Source organism: Oncorhynchus masou, unplaced genomic scaffold (assembly GCF_036934945.1).
Source record: "Oncorhynchus masou masou isolate Uvic2021 unplaced genomic scaffold, UVic_Omas_1.1 unplaced_scaffold_591, whole genome shotgun sequence".
NCBI lineage: Eukaryota > Metazoa > Chordata > Actinopteri > Salmoniformes > Salmonidae > Oncorhynchus > Oncorhynchus masou.
In genome coordinates this window covers 320,001-336,302 of record NW_027012332.1, presented here as the reverse complement: position 1 = coordinate 336,302, position 16,302 = coordinate 320,001, and the positions used below count along the sequence as shown (strand labels likewise).

Here is a 16,302-nt window from a genome sequence, read left to right as displayed (position 1 = left end):
AGGGGGAACGGGCTGCCGTCTCAGGCAGGGAACTGGCTGCCGTCTCAGGGGGAACAGGCTGCCGTCTCAGGGGGAACGGGCTGCCGTCTCAGGCAGGGAACGGGCTGCCGTCTCAGGCAGGGAACGGGCTGCCGTCTCAGGCAGGGAACGGGCTGCCGTCTCAGGGGGGGAACGGGCTGCCGTCTCAGGGGGGGAACGGGCTGCCGTCTCAGGCGGGGAACGGGCTGCCGTCTCAGGCGGGGGAACGGGCAGGGAACGGGCTGCCGTCTCAGGCAGGGAACGGGCTGCCGTCTCAGAAAGGGAACGGGCTGCCGTCTCAGAAAGGGAACGGGCTGCCGTCTCAGAAAGGGAACGGGCTGCCGTCTCAGGCAGGGAACGGGCAGGGAACGGGCTGCCGTCTCAGGCAGGGAACGGGCTGCCGTCTCAGGCAGGGAACGGGCTGCCGTCTCAGGCGGGGAACGGGCTGCCGTCTCAGGCGGGGAACGGGCTGCCGTCTCAGGCGGGGAACGGGCTGCCGTCTCAGGCGGGGAACGGGCTGCCGTCTCAGGCAGGGAACGGGCTGCCGTCTCAGGCTGTTCGCATGTTGTGGCGGTATAGTGCACACTGCTTTGAAGACGATGGAAAGACAATGGAGACAGATAAACATCACACAGAGATGTGTTCAGGGGGGCTGGATGTTCAGAGGGGATGTTCAGGGGGGGCGCTGGATGTTCGGGGGGCTGGATGTTCGGGCGGGATGTTCAGGGGGCGCTGGATGTTCGTGGGGGATGTTCAGGGGGCGCTGGATGTTCTCTCTTTGCCTTCAGCCTCTTTATGATGCTGCCTTGTGGAATCTGGATCAAGCAGCATTGTACAGGGCTATGAAGGCACTGAGCTCTGCTTCAGCCAGTCTGCTTCAGCCTCTGCTTCAGCCAGTCTGCTTCAGCCTCTGCTTCAGCCAGTCTGCTTCAGCCTCTGCTTCAGCCTCTGCTTCAGCCTCTGCTTCAGCCAGTCTGCTTCAGCCTCTGCTTCAGCCTCTGCTTCAGCCAGTCTGCTTCAGCCTCTGCTTCAGCCTCTGCTTCAGCCTCTGCTTCAGCCAGTCTGCTTCAGCCTCTGCTTCAGCCAGTCTGCATTGAAACTTGTTTTATTTTTCATGTCTGTTATTGATTTGAGAAATTAAACTTAATCTCAACCAGAATATTTATATGAATATCAGGTTGAAATGACCCATCATAATCATCTGTTTTACAACCATGAGGTGATAAGAAAAATAAGTGTTCTTAATAACCTGTACCCCCCCCCCTGTTTGTGTTTCTGTTCAGAACATTGAGAGGGTGGTGTTCGTAGGGAACTTCCTGAGGGTGAACACCCTGTCCATGAAGCTGCTGGCCTACGCCATGGATTACTGGTCTAAAGGCCAGCTGAAAGCCCTGTTCCTCAGACACGAGGTAAGACTGTCTACTGGCCTGAAAGCCCTGTTCCTCACACACGAGGTAAGACTGCCTACTGGTCTGAAAGCCCTGTTCCTCAGACACTAGGTAAGACTGTCCACTGGTCTGAAAGCCCTGTTCCTCAGACACGAGGTAAGACTGTCTACTGGTCTGAAAGCCCTGTTCCTCAGACACGAGGTAAGACTGCCTACTGGTCTGAAAGCCCTGTTCCTCAGACACTAGGTAAGACTGTCCACTGGTCTGAAAGCCCTGTTCCTCAGACACGAGGTAAGACTGTCTACTGGTCTGAAAGCCCTGTTCCTCAGACACGAGGTAAGACTGTCTACTGGTCTGAAAGCCCTGTTCCTCAGACACGAGGTAAGACGGTCTACTGGTCTGAAAGCCCTGTTCCTCAGACACGAGGTAAGACTGTCTACTGGCCTGAAAGCCCTGTTCCTCAGACACGAGGTAAGACTGCCTACTGGTCTGAAAGCCCTGTTCCTCAGACACGAGGTAAGATATTCAGTCAACCTGTAGTAAAGCCCTAGTGTGATGGAGTATAATATATATTTTTTAAATGTCCCTTGACGATGTATCTGCTTGGTTGAGTCTGTACTGTACCTTCAGAAAATATTCACACACCTTGACTTTTTCCACATTTTGTTACGTTACAAGGTGATTTAATAATCCTTTTCTACACAAAATACTCTTGTCAAAGGTGAAGAACATTTTGAACATTTGTAAAACAGTGTAAAATTAAACACGATCTTGATTACATCAGTATTCAACCCCCTGTGTCAATCCATATTGGCAGTAACTATAACTATAACTTTCTGGATAAGTCTCTTTAAGAGCTTTGCACACCTGGATTGTACAATAATTATTTTTAAATTATTTTATTATTTTAAAAATTGGTTGTTGATCAATGCTAGACAACCATTTTCAAGTTTTGCCATATATTTTCAAGCTGATTTAAGTTAAAACTGTAACTAGGCCACTCAGGAACATTCAATGTCATCTTGGTAAGCGACTCCAGTGTAGATTTGGCCTTGTGTTTTTGGTTATTGTCCTGCTGAAAGGTGAATTTGTTTCCCAGTGTCTGTTGGAAAGCAGACTGAACCAGGTTTTCCTCTGGCTGTGCTTAGCTCTAGTCCATTTCTTTTTATCCTAAAAAAAACTCCCCAATCCTTGCCGATGACAAGGATACCCATAACATAATCAATCAAATGTATTTATAGAGCCCTTTTCACATCTGCAGATGTCTCAAAGTGCTGTACAGAAACACAATCTAAAACTCCAAACACCAAGCAATGCAGGTGTAGAAGCACGGTGGCTAGGAAAAACTCCCTTGAAAGGCAGGAATTTAGGAAGAAACCTAGAGGAACCAGGCTCTGAGGGGTGGCCGGTCCTCTATTGGTGGAAATTTATAAGAGTACATTGTTTTTCAATGTCAAAATTGGTGGAGATTTATAAGAGTACATGGCCATTTAGGCCAGGTTGTTCTTCAAGATGTTCAAATGTTCATAGATGACCAGCAGGATCAAATAATAATCAGTGATTGTAGAGGGTGGAACAGGTCAGCACCTTGGGAGTAAATGTCAGTTGGCTTTTTATAGCAGCAACCACTTAGGCTTGAAAATATTGAGTGGTACTAAGTCATGTTGTCTTAGATTTGCCCCAAACATAACGCTTTGTATTCAGGACACAAAGTTAATTTCTTTGCCAATTTTTTTAGCAGTATTACTTTAGTGCCTTGTTGCAAACAGGGTGAGTTTTAAGGAATATTTTTATTCTGTACAGGCTTCCTTCTTTTCACTCTGTCATTTAGGTTAGTATTGTGGAGTAACTACAATGTTGTTGATCCATCCTCACTTTTCTCCAATCACAGCCATTAAACTATAACTGTTTTAAAATCACCATTGGTCTCATGGTGAAATCCCTGAGCGGTTTCCTTCCTCTCCGGCAACTGAGTTGGGAAGGACGCCTGTGTCTTTGTAGTGAGTGGGTGTGTTGATACATCATCCAAGGTGTAATTAATGCCCAACACTTATTGCAGACAGTCCATGACACTTATTATGTGACTTGTTAAGCACGTTTAATTAGGCCGTAAACAAACAAACGGGTTGAATTCTTATTGACTCGAGACATTTCAGGTTTTCATTTTTTATTAAGTTGTAAAATAATTCTACAAACAAAATTCCACTTGGACATTATGGGGTATTGTGATGTCATTATGGGGTATTGTGATGTCATTATGGGTTATTGTGATGTCATTATGGGGTATTGTGTGTAGACCAGTGACACAACATCTCAATTTAATCCATTTTAAATTCAGGCATCGATTGATTTTTGAATCATAGTTATACAATTGGAAAAACATTACAATACATTTCACAATGTATTCAGTGTGTGCCCTCAGGCCACTACTCTACTACCACATATCTACAACACTAAATCCGTGTGCATCACAATAAAATGTGTAAAAAGTCAAGGGGTGTGAATACTTTGTGAAGGCCCTGTAGACACACATACTGGTAAACGTCATGGGAAGAGGGACTAAAGTAACCCAGTAAGACGAGGTAAAGCTCTTCCTTCCTTGATCAATCCTTGAGACGAGGTAAAGCCCTTCCTTGATCAATCCTTGAGACGAGGTAAAGCCCTTCCTTGATCAAGCCTTGAGACGAGGTAAAGCCCTTCCTTGATCAATCCTTGAGACGAGGTAAAGCCCTTCCTTGATCAAGCCTTGAGACGAGGTAAAGCGATGGAACGGAACAACATATTCTCTTGTATATCTGCTCAGTTTGTATTTCAAAACACCGTGAGAAAGTGAGAGATCTGCAGTAAACTAAACTAACATTATAGTTTTTGTTGTTGTTGTTGTCGTCAGGGCTACTTCGGATCAGTCGGGGCTTTGCTGGAACTCCTGGATCCATCCTGATTGCTACGGTGGCCCTGAAGGTCAAACTAGCACTTAAGACCCAAGGACTGCTCTCACCCAAAGCCAGACTCACTCAGACTGTTAAACCAAAGACCGTCCATCCAGCAGGACCTTTACACTTTTATCCTCCACACTCTATTGGTGTGGTGTGCTTGCCTGTACAAGTAGCCAGGTAGGTAGGCTGTATAGTAGACAAGTAGGTAGGCTGTACAAGTAGGTAGGCTGTACAAGTAGCCAGGTAGGTAGGCTGTATAGTAGACAAGTAGGTAGGCTGTACAAGTAGCCAGGTAGGTAGGCTGTACAAGTAGCCAGGTAGGTAGGCTGTATAGTAGACAAGTAGGTAGGCTGTATAGTAGACAAGTAGGTATGCTGTATAGTAGACAAGTAGGTAGCCTGTACAAGTAGCCAGGTAGGTAGGCTGTATAGTAGACAAGTAGGTAGGCTGTACAAGTAGCCAGGTAGGTAGGCTGTACAAGTAGCCAGGTAGGTAGGCTGTATAGTAGACAAGTAGGTATGCTGTATAGTAGACAAGTAGGTAGCCTGTACAAGTAGCCAGGTAGGTAGGCTGTATAGTAGACAAGTAGGTAGGCTGTATAGTAGACAAGTAGGTAGCCAGGTAGGTATGCTGTATAGTAGACAAGTAGGTAGCCTGTACAAGTAGCCAGGTAGGTAGGCTGTATAGTAGACAAGTAGGTAGGCTGTACAAGTAGCCAGGTAGGTAGGCTGTATAGTAGACAAGTAGCCAGGTAGGTAGGCTGTATAGTAGACAAGTAGCCAGGTAGGTAGGCTGTATAGTAGACAAGTAGCCAGGTAGGTAGGCTGTATAGTAGACAAGTAGCCAGGTAGGTAGGCTATACAAGTAGCCAGGTAGGTAGGCTGTATAAGTAGACAAGTAGCCAGGTAGGTAGGCTGTATAGTAGACAAGTAGCCAGGTAGGTAGGCTGTATAGTAGACAAGTAGCCAGGTAGGTAGGCTGTATAGTAGACAAGTAGCCAGGTAGGTAGGCTGTATAGTAGACAAGTAGCCAGGTAGGTAGGCTGTATAGTAGACAAGTAGCCAGGTAGGTAGGCTGTATAGTAGACAAGTAGCCTGGTCCGTCTGCATACGTTTGACAGGTCTATGAATCCCACCAGGAACGACCACCACTGTTGCCTTAACTGCTGGATAATCACATGTCTGTTTGACATGTTTAATATAATTGCTTGATTGCTCTGTCGCCATCAGCAGCCGATGGCTCAGCTCTAGATGTTGACCTCCATAGAAGGGTCCATGGCTGGGGCCCAATGGGCATTCTACTGGCACTCACGTCAGGGTTCATTCCAGCCAATACAGGAAGTACATTGACGTTCCGATTCTCTTCAATGCTTTTCATTTAGGAAAATGTGGAATTTGGTTTACTTTCTGAATTGACAGGAATTGTAATGGAATTGATCTCAACCCTGATTTACTGTTACGTTAAATTTATTATTTTTTACTATTGTTTACTGTGACATTTTTCAGCTCAGCTGCAAAGTAATTGTTACATATTGATGGAAGAGGTTTTGATTGATATCTGATAATGGCAAATGGAATATTTGTGGGTCTGTTTTGGACATAAATGTTAAGTTTTTCACCTAAATGAACTGTTACCAACGAATCTGACTCTTATTCAACTTTAGATGATAGTTAAACATTTAGTCTTTATTCTGCCTTGAGACAATCTCTCCTCTCTCTCTCCCTCTGTCTTGCTCTCTGTCTCTCTCTCTCTCCGTCTGTCTGACTCGCTCTGTCTCTCTCTGTCCCTCTGTCTGTCTGTCTCTCGCTGTCTCTCTCTCCCTCTGTCTCTCTCCCTCTGTCTCTCTCTCTGTCTGTCTGTCTCTCTCTCTCCGTCTTGCTCTCTCTCTGTCTCTCGCTCTCTGTCTCTCTCGCTGTTTCGCTCTGTCTTGCTCTCTGTCTGTCTCTTCTCCCCCCCCATACTAGGTTCAACTGTTGTCATTATTAGGCCTACTTGAACTACTTTTTATTCAGATCACTATGCCAACAGGTACTCTTCCTGGAGTCCTTACACATAACTAAAAATACATTACAGTTTAAATAAGACACGGTAGTAGACAACACTTTCAGGGATCTGGATCTGCTGTATTTGTGCAGTATAGGGGTTTTAAAGGGGAGTCCTGGGTCGGACTCCCCTTTGCCTCCAGAACACACTGAATTCTTCGAGGCATGGAAACGTTGCTTAATTGGTATCAAGGGACCCTAACGTGTGGCAGGAAAACATTATCCACACCATTACACCACCGCCACCAGCCTGTAATCATATACATGCTTTAGTCCTATCCCAAAGGCAAGTAACGTACACAAGTTGGTTGTGTTCAGTCTCATCAAATCAGCTGTATATATATACTAGTGCTTCACGTTCAGCTAAATAAATTCTGTTAAGTGCCTGGTATGTTGTAGTCTAGGAAAGGTAGAAATACAGACAATCGTATGAAGACATGCTTTTTTGAAATCAGACCTGTCTTTGACTCCATACACCAAGTTCTCTCTCTGTTGGTGATGTACAATATACTTTTTATTTTTTTATTATTACTAAATATTTGTAATAAATGTTGTGTCATATAAATTATTTGAATATCATTTTCTGAGGTGATGCTTATTTATTTGATAATAGCAAATTCTGCAATGGAAATCTACAAGATATGTGTTTTTCGATATGCAAGATTTCGATATAAAATAAGAGGAATAAAAATGTATTTAAAAAAAATAATTTTGGAAGCTGTTACTTTTTTTCTGGGCTGTATCTTTTTGGAAATAGAAGGATCCTATGTATGTTGAATTATTGTTTACATCTTTATTGACGTTATAAGTGCTAGGTTTGCACTAAGAAAGCGGACACATTCTAACGTCGCATTTCCAATGAGACTTAACGTCCACAACAGTTTCGCCAGTGGTTTATGTTAATGTATTTTATTTTAATGTTAAACCTAATGTGATTCTGTTTCCATAGCTCCTACAGTTGGCCATTGTGTGAATGCTGGTTGATAAGTACCAGGCGTCTGGCTTTGGTCCCACGGGAGGGCAGGTCCGCCGGAGCCATGGCTCAATGAGAGAGGGGTTCCGGACTGCGGAGATGGAAACGGAAAAGTCTTGAGTCTTTTGGGTTAAACCAGAAAGGAAGAGGCGAAGTGAGAGGTTTTATTCAGGCCAAAATGTGTCCACGAAGTGAGGTATTTTTGTATTGAGGTCAATAAGAGCGTGTTGAATTTTGTTAATCCAAAAAATGTAATTGGTCATTTGCAACATGAGGCTTATTTGATCAAATAGAAGTTTCATAGTGGCTAGGTTATGTACTGACATACGTGGACGAACGTGGCATTTCGGCAACTTGAAGAAGATAAACAATTTTTATCGAAGTTGTGCCTGTTGTCATATATATATATATATATATATCTGCAATGGTACTCATGGAGGTATCTTCGGATTTGCCATTGAGGGCTTCAACAATTTTAAAGTAGTCAACTGGGCGGGGATTCCTATGAGTTGGGAGCAATCAGCCAATGAAGAAAATTGACTACTTTAAAATGGAGATGGCCTCAATGGCGCTGCCCATGCTGTCACACGCGGAATAAGCTTGACCGGAGAGAACAGACCCCCAGTTTCAAGCCTGAAGCGTGAAGTCGGCTACTGTATAGCAACCTAGCGGTGCCAAAAACCCTGGTCTGTCCAAGAAAGCTTACATAAATTACTATTGCCAGAGGCACCAAAAAAATATTAGATGGCTGTTTTGTTTTGGGTTTTAAAATTAGTTTATGATCAAATTGGATCCGCACGATGAATTATTTTAAAGTTCGCTGCAAATCGAGAGATTTTTGTATTTTTTTAAATAAATGATTTAAATGAAATGGCGATCCATTCTGACTCCTACATTTGTCGTCAAACAGTACCACGTGTTGAAACAGACCAATCAGGGACCGGCAGGCTCACCCTCTCTCATTCCATAGACATTAAAATTGACTTGATACTTTGTTAATATTTTGTTAGTTATGGTCACTTTCAACATGATCCTTAGCGATTATTTTGGTGCCATTCAAATAAGGAGGGTTACTACATCCACATATAGCGACCGGACTGGTATAAAAGTGACGGTTGTTTGTTCTTGTTTGACAGTATTGCCGATGGGTTTTCTGTTGTTTCTTGCGTTGTATGTGTAGCATGTGATTGTAAAAGTTTAGTATATTTTGGTTTGGCCCATCGCGGGTTATCTGTATTTCCGTACCCCCTCTTTTGCCTGACCTTCCGCATAGCGAGGTGCCTGAGAGCTATGACTACGCCAAGGTTTAACATAATGTGTGTTGTCTCTTCGTGTGCAAAGAAAATTAAATAATAATTCAACTAGCAGACCTCCAGTTGTGGCAGCGTGTTAAAAGTACACAACGCTGAACGAACCACGCTACACATGCGTGTGCTTCATACTGAGTATCAGGGTCGTCCCCGGCGGTAGCTAACATGGCCATTTTCTTCTCTCACGTTATTTTATTTCAAGTAGGATAGCCTATACAATAAATAACTAATATTGATAACCATTTAGATGTCACCTTGATACATAGTCTACTACTCGATGGGGATGGCATGAAAGGCGACAACACCAGGACACAGTGCCCTTCGCTCCCGTTTGACAAGCACTACTGTCCGGCAACGACGAGGGCTACCTAGTAGCCAATATCAGAGTCACAGTAAGCACAACGTCAATCTGACAGGAAGCAACTCCCTCCCATCAAATCAGATGTTATTTCTCACATGCGCCGAATACAGCTGGTGTATGTAGACCTTACCGTGGAATGCTTACTTACAAGCCCTTAACTCTTATTTATTGAACTGCATTATTGGTTAAGGAAATATTTACAAAATCAACGAAAGTAGAAAATAAAAAGTAACACAATAAATACTTCCGGCTTCATGTGCAATCGGGTGTTTTCCATAGGAATACTCAATGACAAGGTCAAATCAAGACGTCAGTGCTCTTCAGGTCGGTATTCGGTGCTCTAGAAAGATGCCAGAGTTTTCCCGAGTTGGATGACCGTTCAAAACGATTCTTCCTAGTCGGAGCAAGTCTTTTCCCCCCAGAGTTCCCAGTGTCTTGAACCCACTGAAGTCTGAGATTTCCCAGTTCTTAGCTGTACTGAACGCTCCATTCAGCTCTGATCTCTGAACCTCTTCTAAACATATTTAGTGAATGTGTGATGATGTGACATGTTTATACCCAGAAACGTCATTCAAAAGTGAGGCAAATTGTTTTGACTTTATTTTTTGTGTGACTTTTTTTGTTTAGTTTCGGTAGCAACACACATGCAACATGGAAGCATCTCCCAGGCAGTAGTTTGGTTAGACCCTCTTCGGTGGTTTACATTCCACATAACTATGATTGATTGAATTTCGGATGTTATAAAATAGGTCAGAAATACAGTCTTGCAGCAAAGAAACATCTAAAGCAGGGCCAGCTCTAGCCTTTTGGGGGCCCGAAAGTGAGATTTGTGGGCAAAACATGACACCCCCCCCCCCTTCTTGATGGCAAAATGTTTAAGTTTAAAGTTAATTTCCTGCCATTCTACACATTTTGCCATCAGAGTTGAATCTACATAAAGTTCTTCATACATGAGTTGTCATGCAGGCAATATTCTGTTCTGACCTTGTGTGCAAAGTCAAATGGCATGGACAAATCAATACGCAACTCTATAGAGGGCCCCCCGGAGGTCAGGGCCCCCCGGAAGTTAGGGGCCCCAAAAGGTCAGGGCCCCCCGGAAGTTAGGGGCCCCAAAAGGTCAGGGCCCCCCGGAGGTCAGGTCCAGTGCCTTCAAAAAGTTTTCATACTCGATAGGTTGGATGATTCTCTTCTCAACACTCAATTAAAAAAACAACAACGTGGAAATCAGTCCATCTGCCATCATAAACACAATGGAACAATATATGATTTAAATATTGAAAGTGTGTGGGCTACGGAGAGACAAAATGGTGCACAAGGGTAGCCTAGTGGTTAGGGCATTGGACTAGTACATTTACATTACATTTAAGTCATTTAGCAGACGCTCTTATCCAGAGCGACTTACAAATTGGTGAATTCACCTTCTGACATCAGTGGAGCAGCCACTTTACAATAGTGCATCTAAATCATTTAAGGGGGGGGGGGTGAGAAGGATTACTTATCCTATCCTAGGTATTCCTTGAAGGGGTTTCAGGTGTCTCCGGAAGGTGGTGATTGACTCCGCTGTCCTGGCGTCGTGAGGGAGTTTTTTCCACCATTGGGGGGCCAGAGCAGTCTGTACAGACTGTCCCACAGACACACTACAGACTGTCCTACAGACTGTCCTACAGACTGTCCCACAGACACACTACAGACTGTCCTACAGACTGTCCTACAGACTGTCCCACAGACACACTACAGACTGTCCTACAGACACACTACAGACTGTCCTATGGACGCGCTACAGACTGTCCTATGGACGCGCTACAGATGGTCCTGCGGGTGCGCTACAGACAGTCCGAAAGACAGACACGTTACAGACGGTCCCACGGGCGGTCCCACAGACACACTACAGACTGTCCTACAGACTGTCCTACAGACTGTCCCACAGACACACTACAGACTGTCCTACAGACACACTACAGACTGTCCTATGGACGCGCTACAGACTGTCCTATGGACGCGCTACAGATGGTCCTGCGGGTGCGCTACAGACAGTCCGAAAGACAGACACGTTACAGACGGTCCCACGGGCGGTCCCACAGACACACTACAGACTGTCCCACAGACACACTACAGACTGTCCTACAGACTGTCCCACAGACACACTAAAGACTGTCCTTCAGACTGTCCTATGGACGCGCTACAGACTGTCCTATGGACGCGCTACAGACTGTCCTATGGACGCGCTACAGACTGTCCTATGGACGCGCTACAGACTGTCCTATGGACGCGCTACAGACTGTCCTATGGACGCGCTACAGATGGTCCTGCGGGTGCGCTACAGACTGTCCGAAAGACAGACACGTTACAGACTGTCCCACAGACACACTACAGACTGTCCTACAGACTGTCCTACAGACACACTACAGACTGTCCTACAGACTGTCCTACAGACTGTCCCACAGACACACTACAGACTGTCCTACAGACTGTCCTACAGACTGTCCTACAGACTGTCCTACAGACACACTACAGACTGTCCTACAGACTGTCCTACAGACTGTCCTACAGACACACTACAGACTGTCCTACAGACACACTACAGACTTCCTACAGACTGTCCTACAGACACACTACAGACTGTCCTACAGACTGTCCTATGGACGCGCTACAGACTGTCCTATGGACGCGTACAGACTGTCCTATGGACGCGCTACAGATGGTCCTGCGGGTGCGCTACAGACAGTCCTATGGACGCACTACAGATGGTCCTATGGACGCGCTACAGACTGTCCTATGGACGCGCTACAGATGGTCCTGCGGGTGCGCTACAGACAGTCCGAAAGACAGACACGTTACAGACGGTCCTACAGACTGTCCTACAGACTGTCCCACAGACACAATACAGACTGTGCTACAAACTGTCCTACAGACTGTCCCACAGACACACTACAGACTGTCCCACAGACACACTACAGACTGTCCCACAGACACACTACAGACTGTCCCACAGACACACTACAGACTGTCCCACAGACACACTACAGACTGTCCTACAGACTGTCCTACAGACTGTCCAACAGACACACTACAGACTGTCCTACAGACACACTACAGACTGTCCTACAGACACACTACAGACTGTCCTACAGACACACTAGACAGTTTTACTGTTTTACGACACGCTACAGACAGACACGCTACAGTCAGACACGCTACACAGTCCTACAGACACACTACAGACAGTTTTACAACATGCTACAGACATGCTACAGACACGCTAGACATACAGTAGCACCCCAGTATCTCCATCTCAGTAAGCATCAGTAGTATGATTGATTGACTAGTATGATTGATTGACTAGTATGATTGCCTGCGTGTTATGATTGATAGGTGTGTTTCTGATGATACCACTGAGCGCTGTACAGCTGAAGCCTTCTCCAGACTGTAGCCAGTCTGTGCACTAACGTGACACCACAAGACTATGAAAGCCCACTGAGCTAAACTCCTAGGCATTATCCCAGGGAGCTAACACAAATATTGAGGTTTCTGCAGTTAAGTAACCAGGAGCAGTCAATCAACAGTGTCTTCCTGTTTAACCTCCAGGTCAGACCCCCCTCTGTCTCTTCCTGGCCACAGTCATGTGCTAAAATGGCACCCTATTCACTACATTGTGCACTATATAGGGAATAGGGTGCTATTGGGACGCAACCCAGTGAGGACCCCCACACTGTCTCTGGCTGCAGTCCGCTGTTATTCTAAATGGTAAATTTACCAAGGCCACTAGAGAATTCCTCTGGGTTACAGCCAAGAGCTGGCCGGCCGCACGGGGAGAGAGGAAAGGAGGACGAGAACTCCACTCAACGGTTCCTGAGGAGCGACTCTTTCCCTCTCCTCCCCTGTTCCTTCTTCCCACCTCTTCTTACAGTTCAGATGTGTATATTGGCCAGTCCTGGAGGCTCTCCTGCCGCTCTAAGCTTCGACATGTCTATTCAGATGATGTGACATCCTATTGCAGTTCATTGCCTTATCGTTGGGTGCCAGGTGTGTCACTCCATTAATAATGTAAATGACTGTAACTGACAATCTGTTCCATACTCTGTCACTATCTTCTGCATTTTGTGTTCCGGGAGAAATAGTCTGAAGTGCTTCCTGTTTCTCAGTGTTCTATACAGCACGTCACTTCCTCTACACGCCCAGTTGTGCTCATGGATTAGCAGCCGCACCAGAATGACCATACAGAATGTGGTCTGGTTTTAATTCACCTGTCTGATAATGTGTATACAAACAGTACTATGAAACTCTTAAGGACTCATGAAATCAAAATCAACAAATGTATCTTGATATCATTAAAGTGTATTTAACCGAAAGGTTGCAAGTTCGAAGCCCCGAGCTGACAAGGTACAAATCTGTCGTTCTGCCCCTGAACAGGCAGTTAACCCACTGTTCCTAGGCCGTCATTGAAAATAAGAATTTGTTCTTAACTGACTTGCCTGGTTAAATAAAGGTAAAATAAATAAAAACTTTGAGATCATGTACTGGAGATGGGGAGGTTTGCAGGTGTGATATAGTTGATGTTGGTATGATGTCGTTTGTTTTGTTTAGAAAAGATATATAACGTCTTACAAAAATAAGGAAGTCTTCACACTCCTTGACTTATTCCACATTGTGTTACAGCCTGAATTCAAAATATATTATATAAAATAAAACAATTCTCATCCATCTACGTACAATAATAACAAAGTGAAAATTTGTTTGTTTTTTTGAGAAAGGTTTGCAAAATTCCTTGAAAATAAAATACAGAAATATCTAATTTACATACCAGTATTCACACCTCTGAGTCAACACTTTGCAGAAGCACCTTTGGTGGCGATTACAGCTGTGAGTCTGTTAGTTGTGTCTGCTGAGGGGAGGACAGCTCATAGTAATGGCTGGAATGGAGTTAATGGAATGGTATCAAACGGAGACTAGTCAGGATCGAGGGAAAGATGAACGGAGACCCTTGATGGAAAAACTGCTCCAGAGAGCTCAGGACTTCAGACTGGGGGGCGAAGGTTGACGTTCCAACAGGACAACGACTCTGAGCACACAGCCAAGACAACGCAGGAGTGGCTTCATGACAAGTCTTTGAATGTCCTTGAGTGGCCCAACCAGAGCCCAGATTTGAACCCGATTGAACATCTCTGGAGAGACCTGAAAATAGCTGTGCAGCGACACTCCCCATCCAACTAAACAGGGTTGGAGGGTTCCAGCTACTCCACTAAACAGGTCAGGGTTCCAGCTACTCCACTAAACAGGACAGGGTTCCAGCTACTCCACTAAACAGGACAGGGTTCCAGCTACTCCACTAAACAGGACAGGGTTCCAGCTACTCCACTAAACAGGACAGGGTTCCAGCTACTCCACTAAACAGGACAGGGTTCCAGCTACTCCACTAAACAGGACAGGGTTCCAGCTACTCCACTAAACAGGACAGGGTTCCAGCTACTCCACTAAACAGGACAGGGTTCCAGCTACTCCACTAAACAGGTCAGGGTTCCAGCTACTCCACTAAACAGGACAGGGTTCCAGCTACTCCACTAAACAGGACAGGGCTCCAGCTACTCCACTAAACAGGACAGGGTTCCAGCTACTCCACTAAACAGGACAGGGTTCCAGCTACTCCACTAAACAGGACAGGGTTCCAGCTACTCCACTAAACAGGACAGGGTTCCAGCTACTCCACTAAACAGGACAGGGTTCCAGCTACTCCACTAAACCAGTCAGGGTTCCAGCTACTCCACTAAACAGGACAGGGTTCCAGCTACTCCACTAAACAGGTCAGGGTTCCAGCTACTCCACTAAACAGGACAGGGTTCCAGCTACTCCACTAAACAAGACAGGGTTCCAGCTACTCCACTAAACAGGACAGGGTTCCAGCTACTCCACTAAACAGGACAGGGTTCCAGCTACTCCACTAAACAGGTCAGGGTTCCAGCTACTCCACTAAACAGGACAGGGTTCCAGCTACTCCACTAAACAGGTCAGGGTTCCAGCTACTCCACTAAACAGGGTTGGAGGGTTCCAGCTACTCCACTAAACAGGACAGGGTTCCAGCTACTCCACTAAACAGGACAGGGTTCCAGCTACTCCACTAAACAGGACAGGGTTCCAGCTACTCCACTAAACAGGGTTGGAGGGTTCCAGCTACTCCACTAAACAGGACAGGGTTCCAGCTACTCCACTAAACAGGACAGGGCTCCAGCTACTCCACTAAACAGGACAGGGTTCCAGCTACTCCACTAAACAGGGTTGGAGGGTTCCAGCTACTCCACTAAACAGGACAGGGTTCCAGCTACTCCACTAAACAGGACAGGGTTCCAGCTACTCCACTAAACCAGTCAGGGTTCCAGCTACTCCACTAAACAGGGTTGGAGGGTTCCAGCTACTCCACTAAGCAGGACAGGGTTCCAGCTACTCCACTAAACAGGACAGGGTTCCAGCTACTCCACTCTCTATGTTATGGACCATAAGCATTTGAAGTTCACCATTTTGGAAAAGCACCCCTCCAGACCTCACTACTGTACATCACATATGTGATAATGGCATCTATCCCATATTAAAGACTCATTTATTTATTTTTTTCACCTTTATTTAACCAGGTAGGTTAGTTGAGAACAAGTTCTCATTTGCAAATAAAGGACCGTTTCAAATATGTAGTCAGCAAACTCAATTGGTTAATGCCGTAAAACTACTCCACTATCGATGTTATGTAATAGAATCGTCTTCATTTTCTAAACGCACCGCTGCAAACCTACTTACATAACATTGAGTCGCAAACATTGGATAAATGTGGGGAAATTACAGGATAGTTTCAAATAGGTAGTCAGCAAACTCTATGATTTAATAAAGTACAACTACACCACGATCTATGTTCTACAGCGTGGATGGGTTGACCGAGGATTTTGCGTTTGCAGGATAGGTTGACTGCAGTGATAAATCCCGTATGGAGATGCACCGTTACAGACTCATCCATGAAAGAGGCCGGCTGTCTTCAGGAAAACCCGTCCCCTTTAAAGTCGTGCAGAATCCCACGAGTCAGCCTCACCTCTCCCTGACTCCTCCCTCTATCTCTGCTCCGCATCCCTCTCTCTCTCTGCTCCACATCCCTCTCTCTCTCTCTCTGTCTCTCTCAGTTGTATACTGTACAGCTGGCAATTTACAGCCCAAAGGGGTGAAAGTCGTAATTGCCTATAAACGGTCCTCTCCTCTCTGCCCCGTAAACCGAACGCTTCTATGGCATAAATCAAGACGAA

The 16,302-nt window shown here is 45.4% G+C and overlaps 1 protein-coding gene and 1 pseudogene across 7 annotated transcripts in view; both read left to right on the top strand.

Annotated features, from left to right (window-relative positions):
• LOC135536291 (pantothenate kinase 2, mitochondrial-like) overlaps positions 1-7,093 on the top strand; it is a 34,719-nt gene extending 27,626 nt beyond the window's left edge. For 2 of the 7 annotated variants that reach the window (XM_064962646.1, XM_064962648.1), the window contains exons 7-8: positions 1,302-1,427; positions 4,297-7,093. In XM_064962646.1, coding sequence (XP_064818718.1) covers positions 1,302-1,427; positions 4,297-4,347 — 177 coding nt within the window. In that variant the 3' untranslated portion in view covers positions 4,348-7,093. The remainder of the gene's footprint in view (positions 1-1,301; positions 1,428-4,296) is intronic. The other 5 variants (XR_010454972.1, XR_010454968.1, XR_010454971.1 and 2 more) reach the window with 5 other exon arrangements.
• Positions 7,094-16,174: 9,081 nt separating this feature from the next.
• LOC135536290 (lysyl oxidase homolog 3B-like) overlaps positions 16,175-16,302 on the top strand; it is a 76,333-nt pseudogene continuing 76,205 nt past the window's right edge.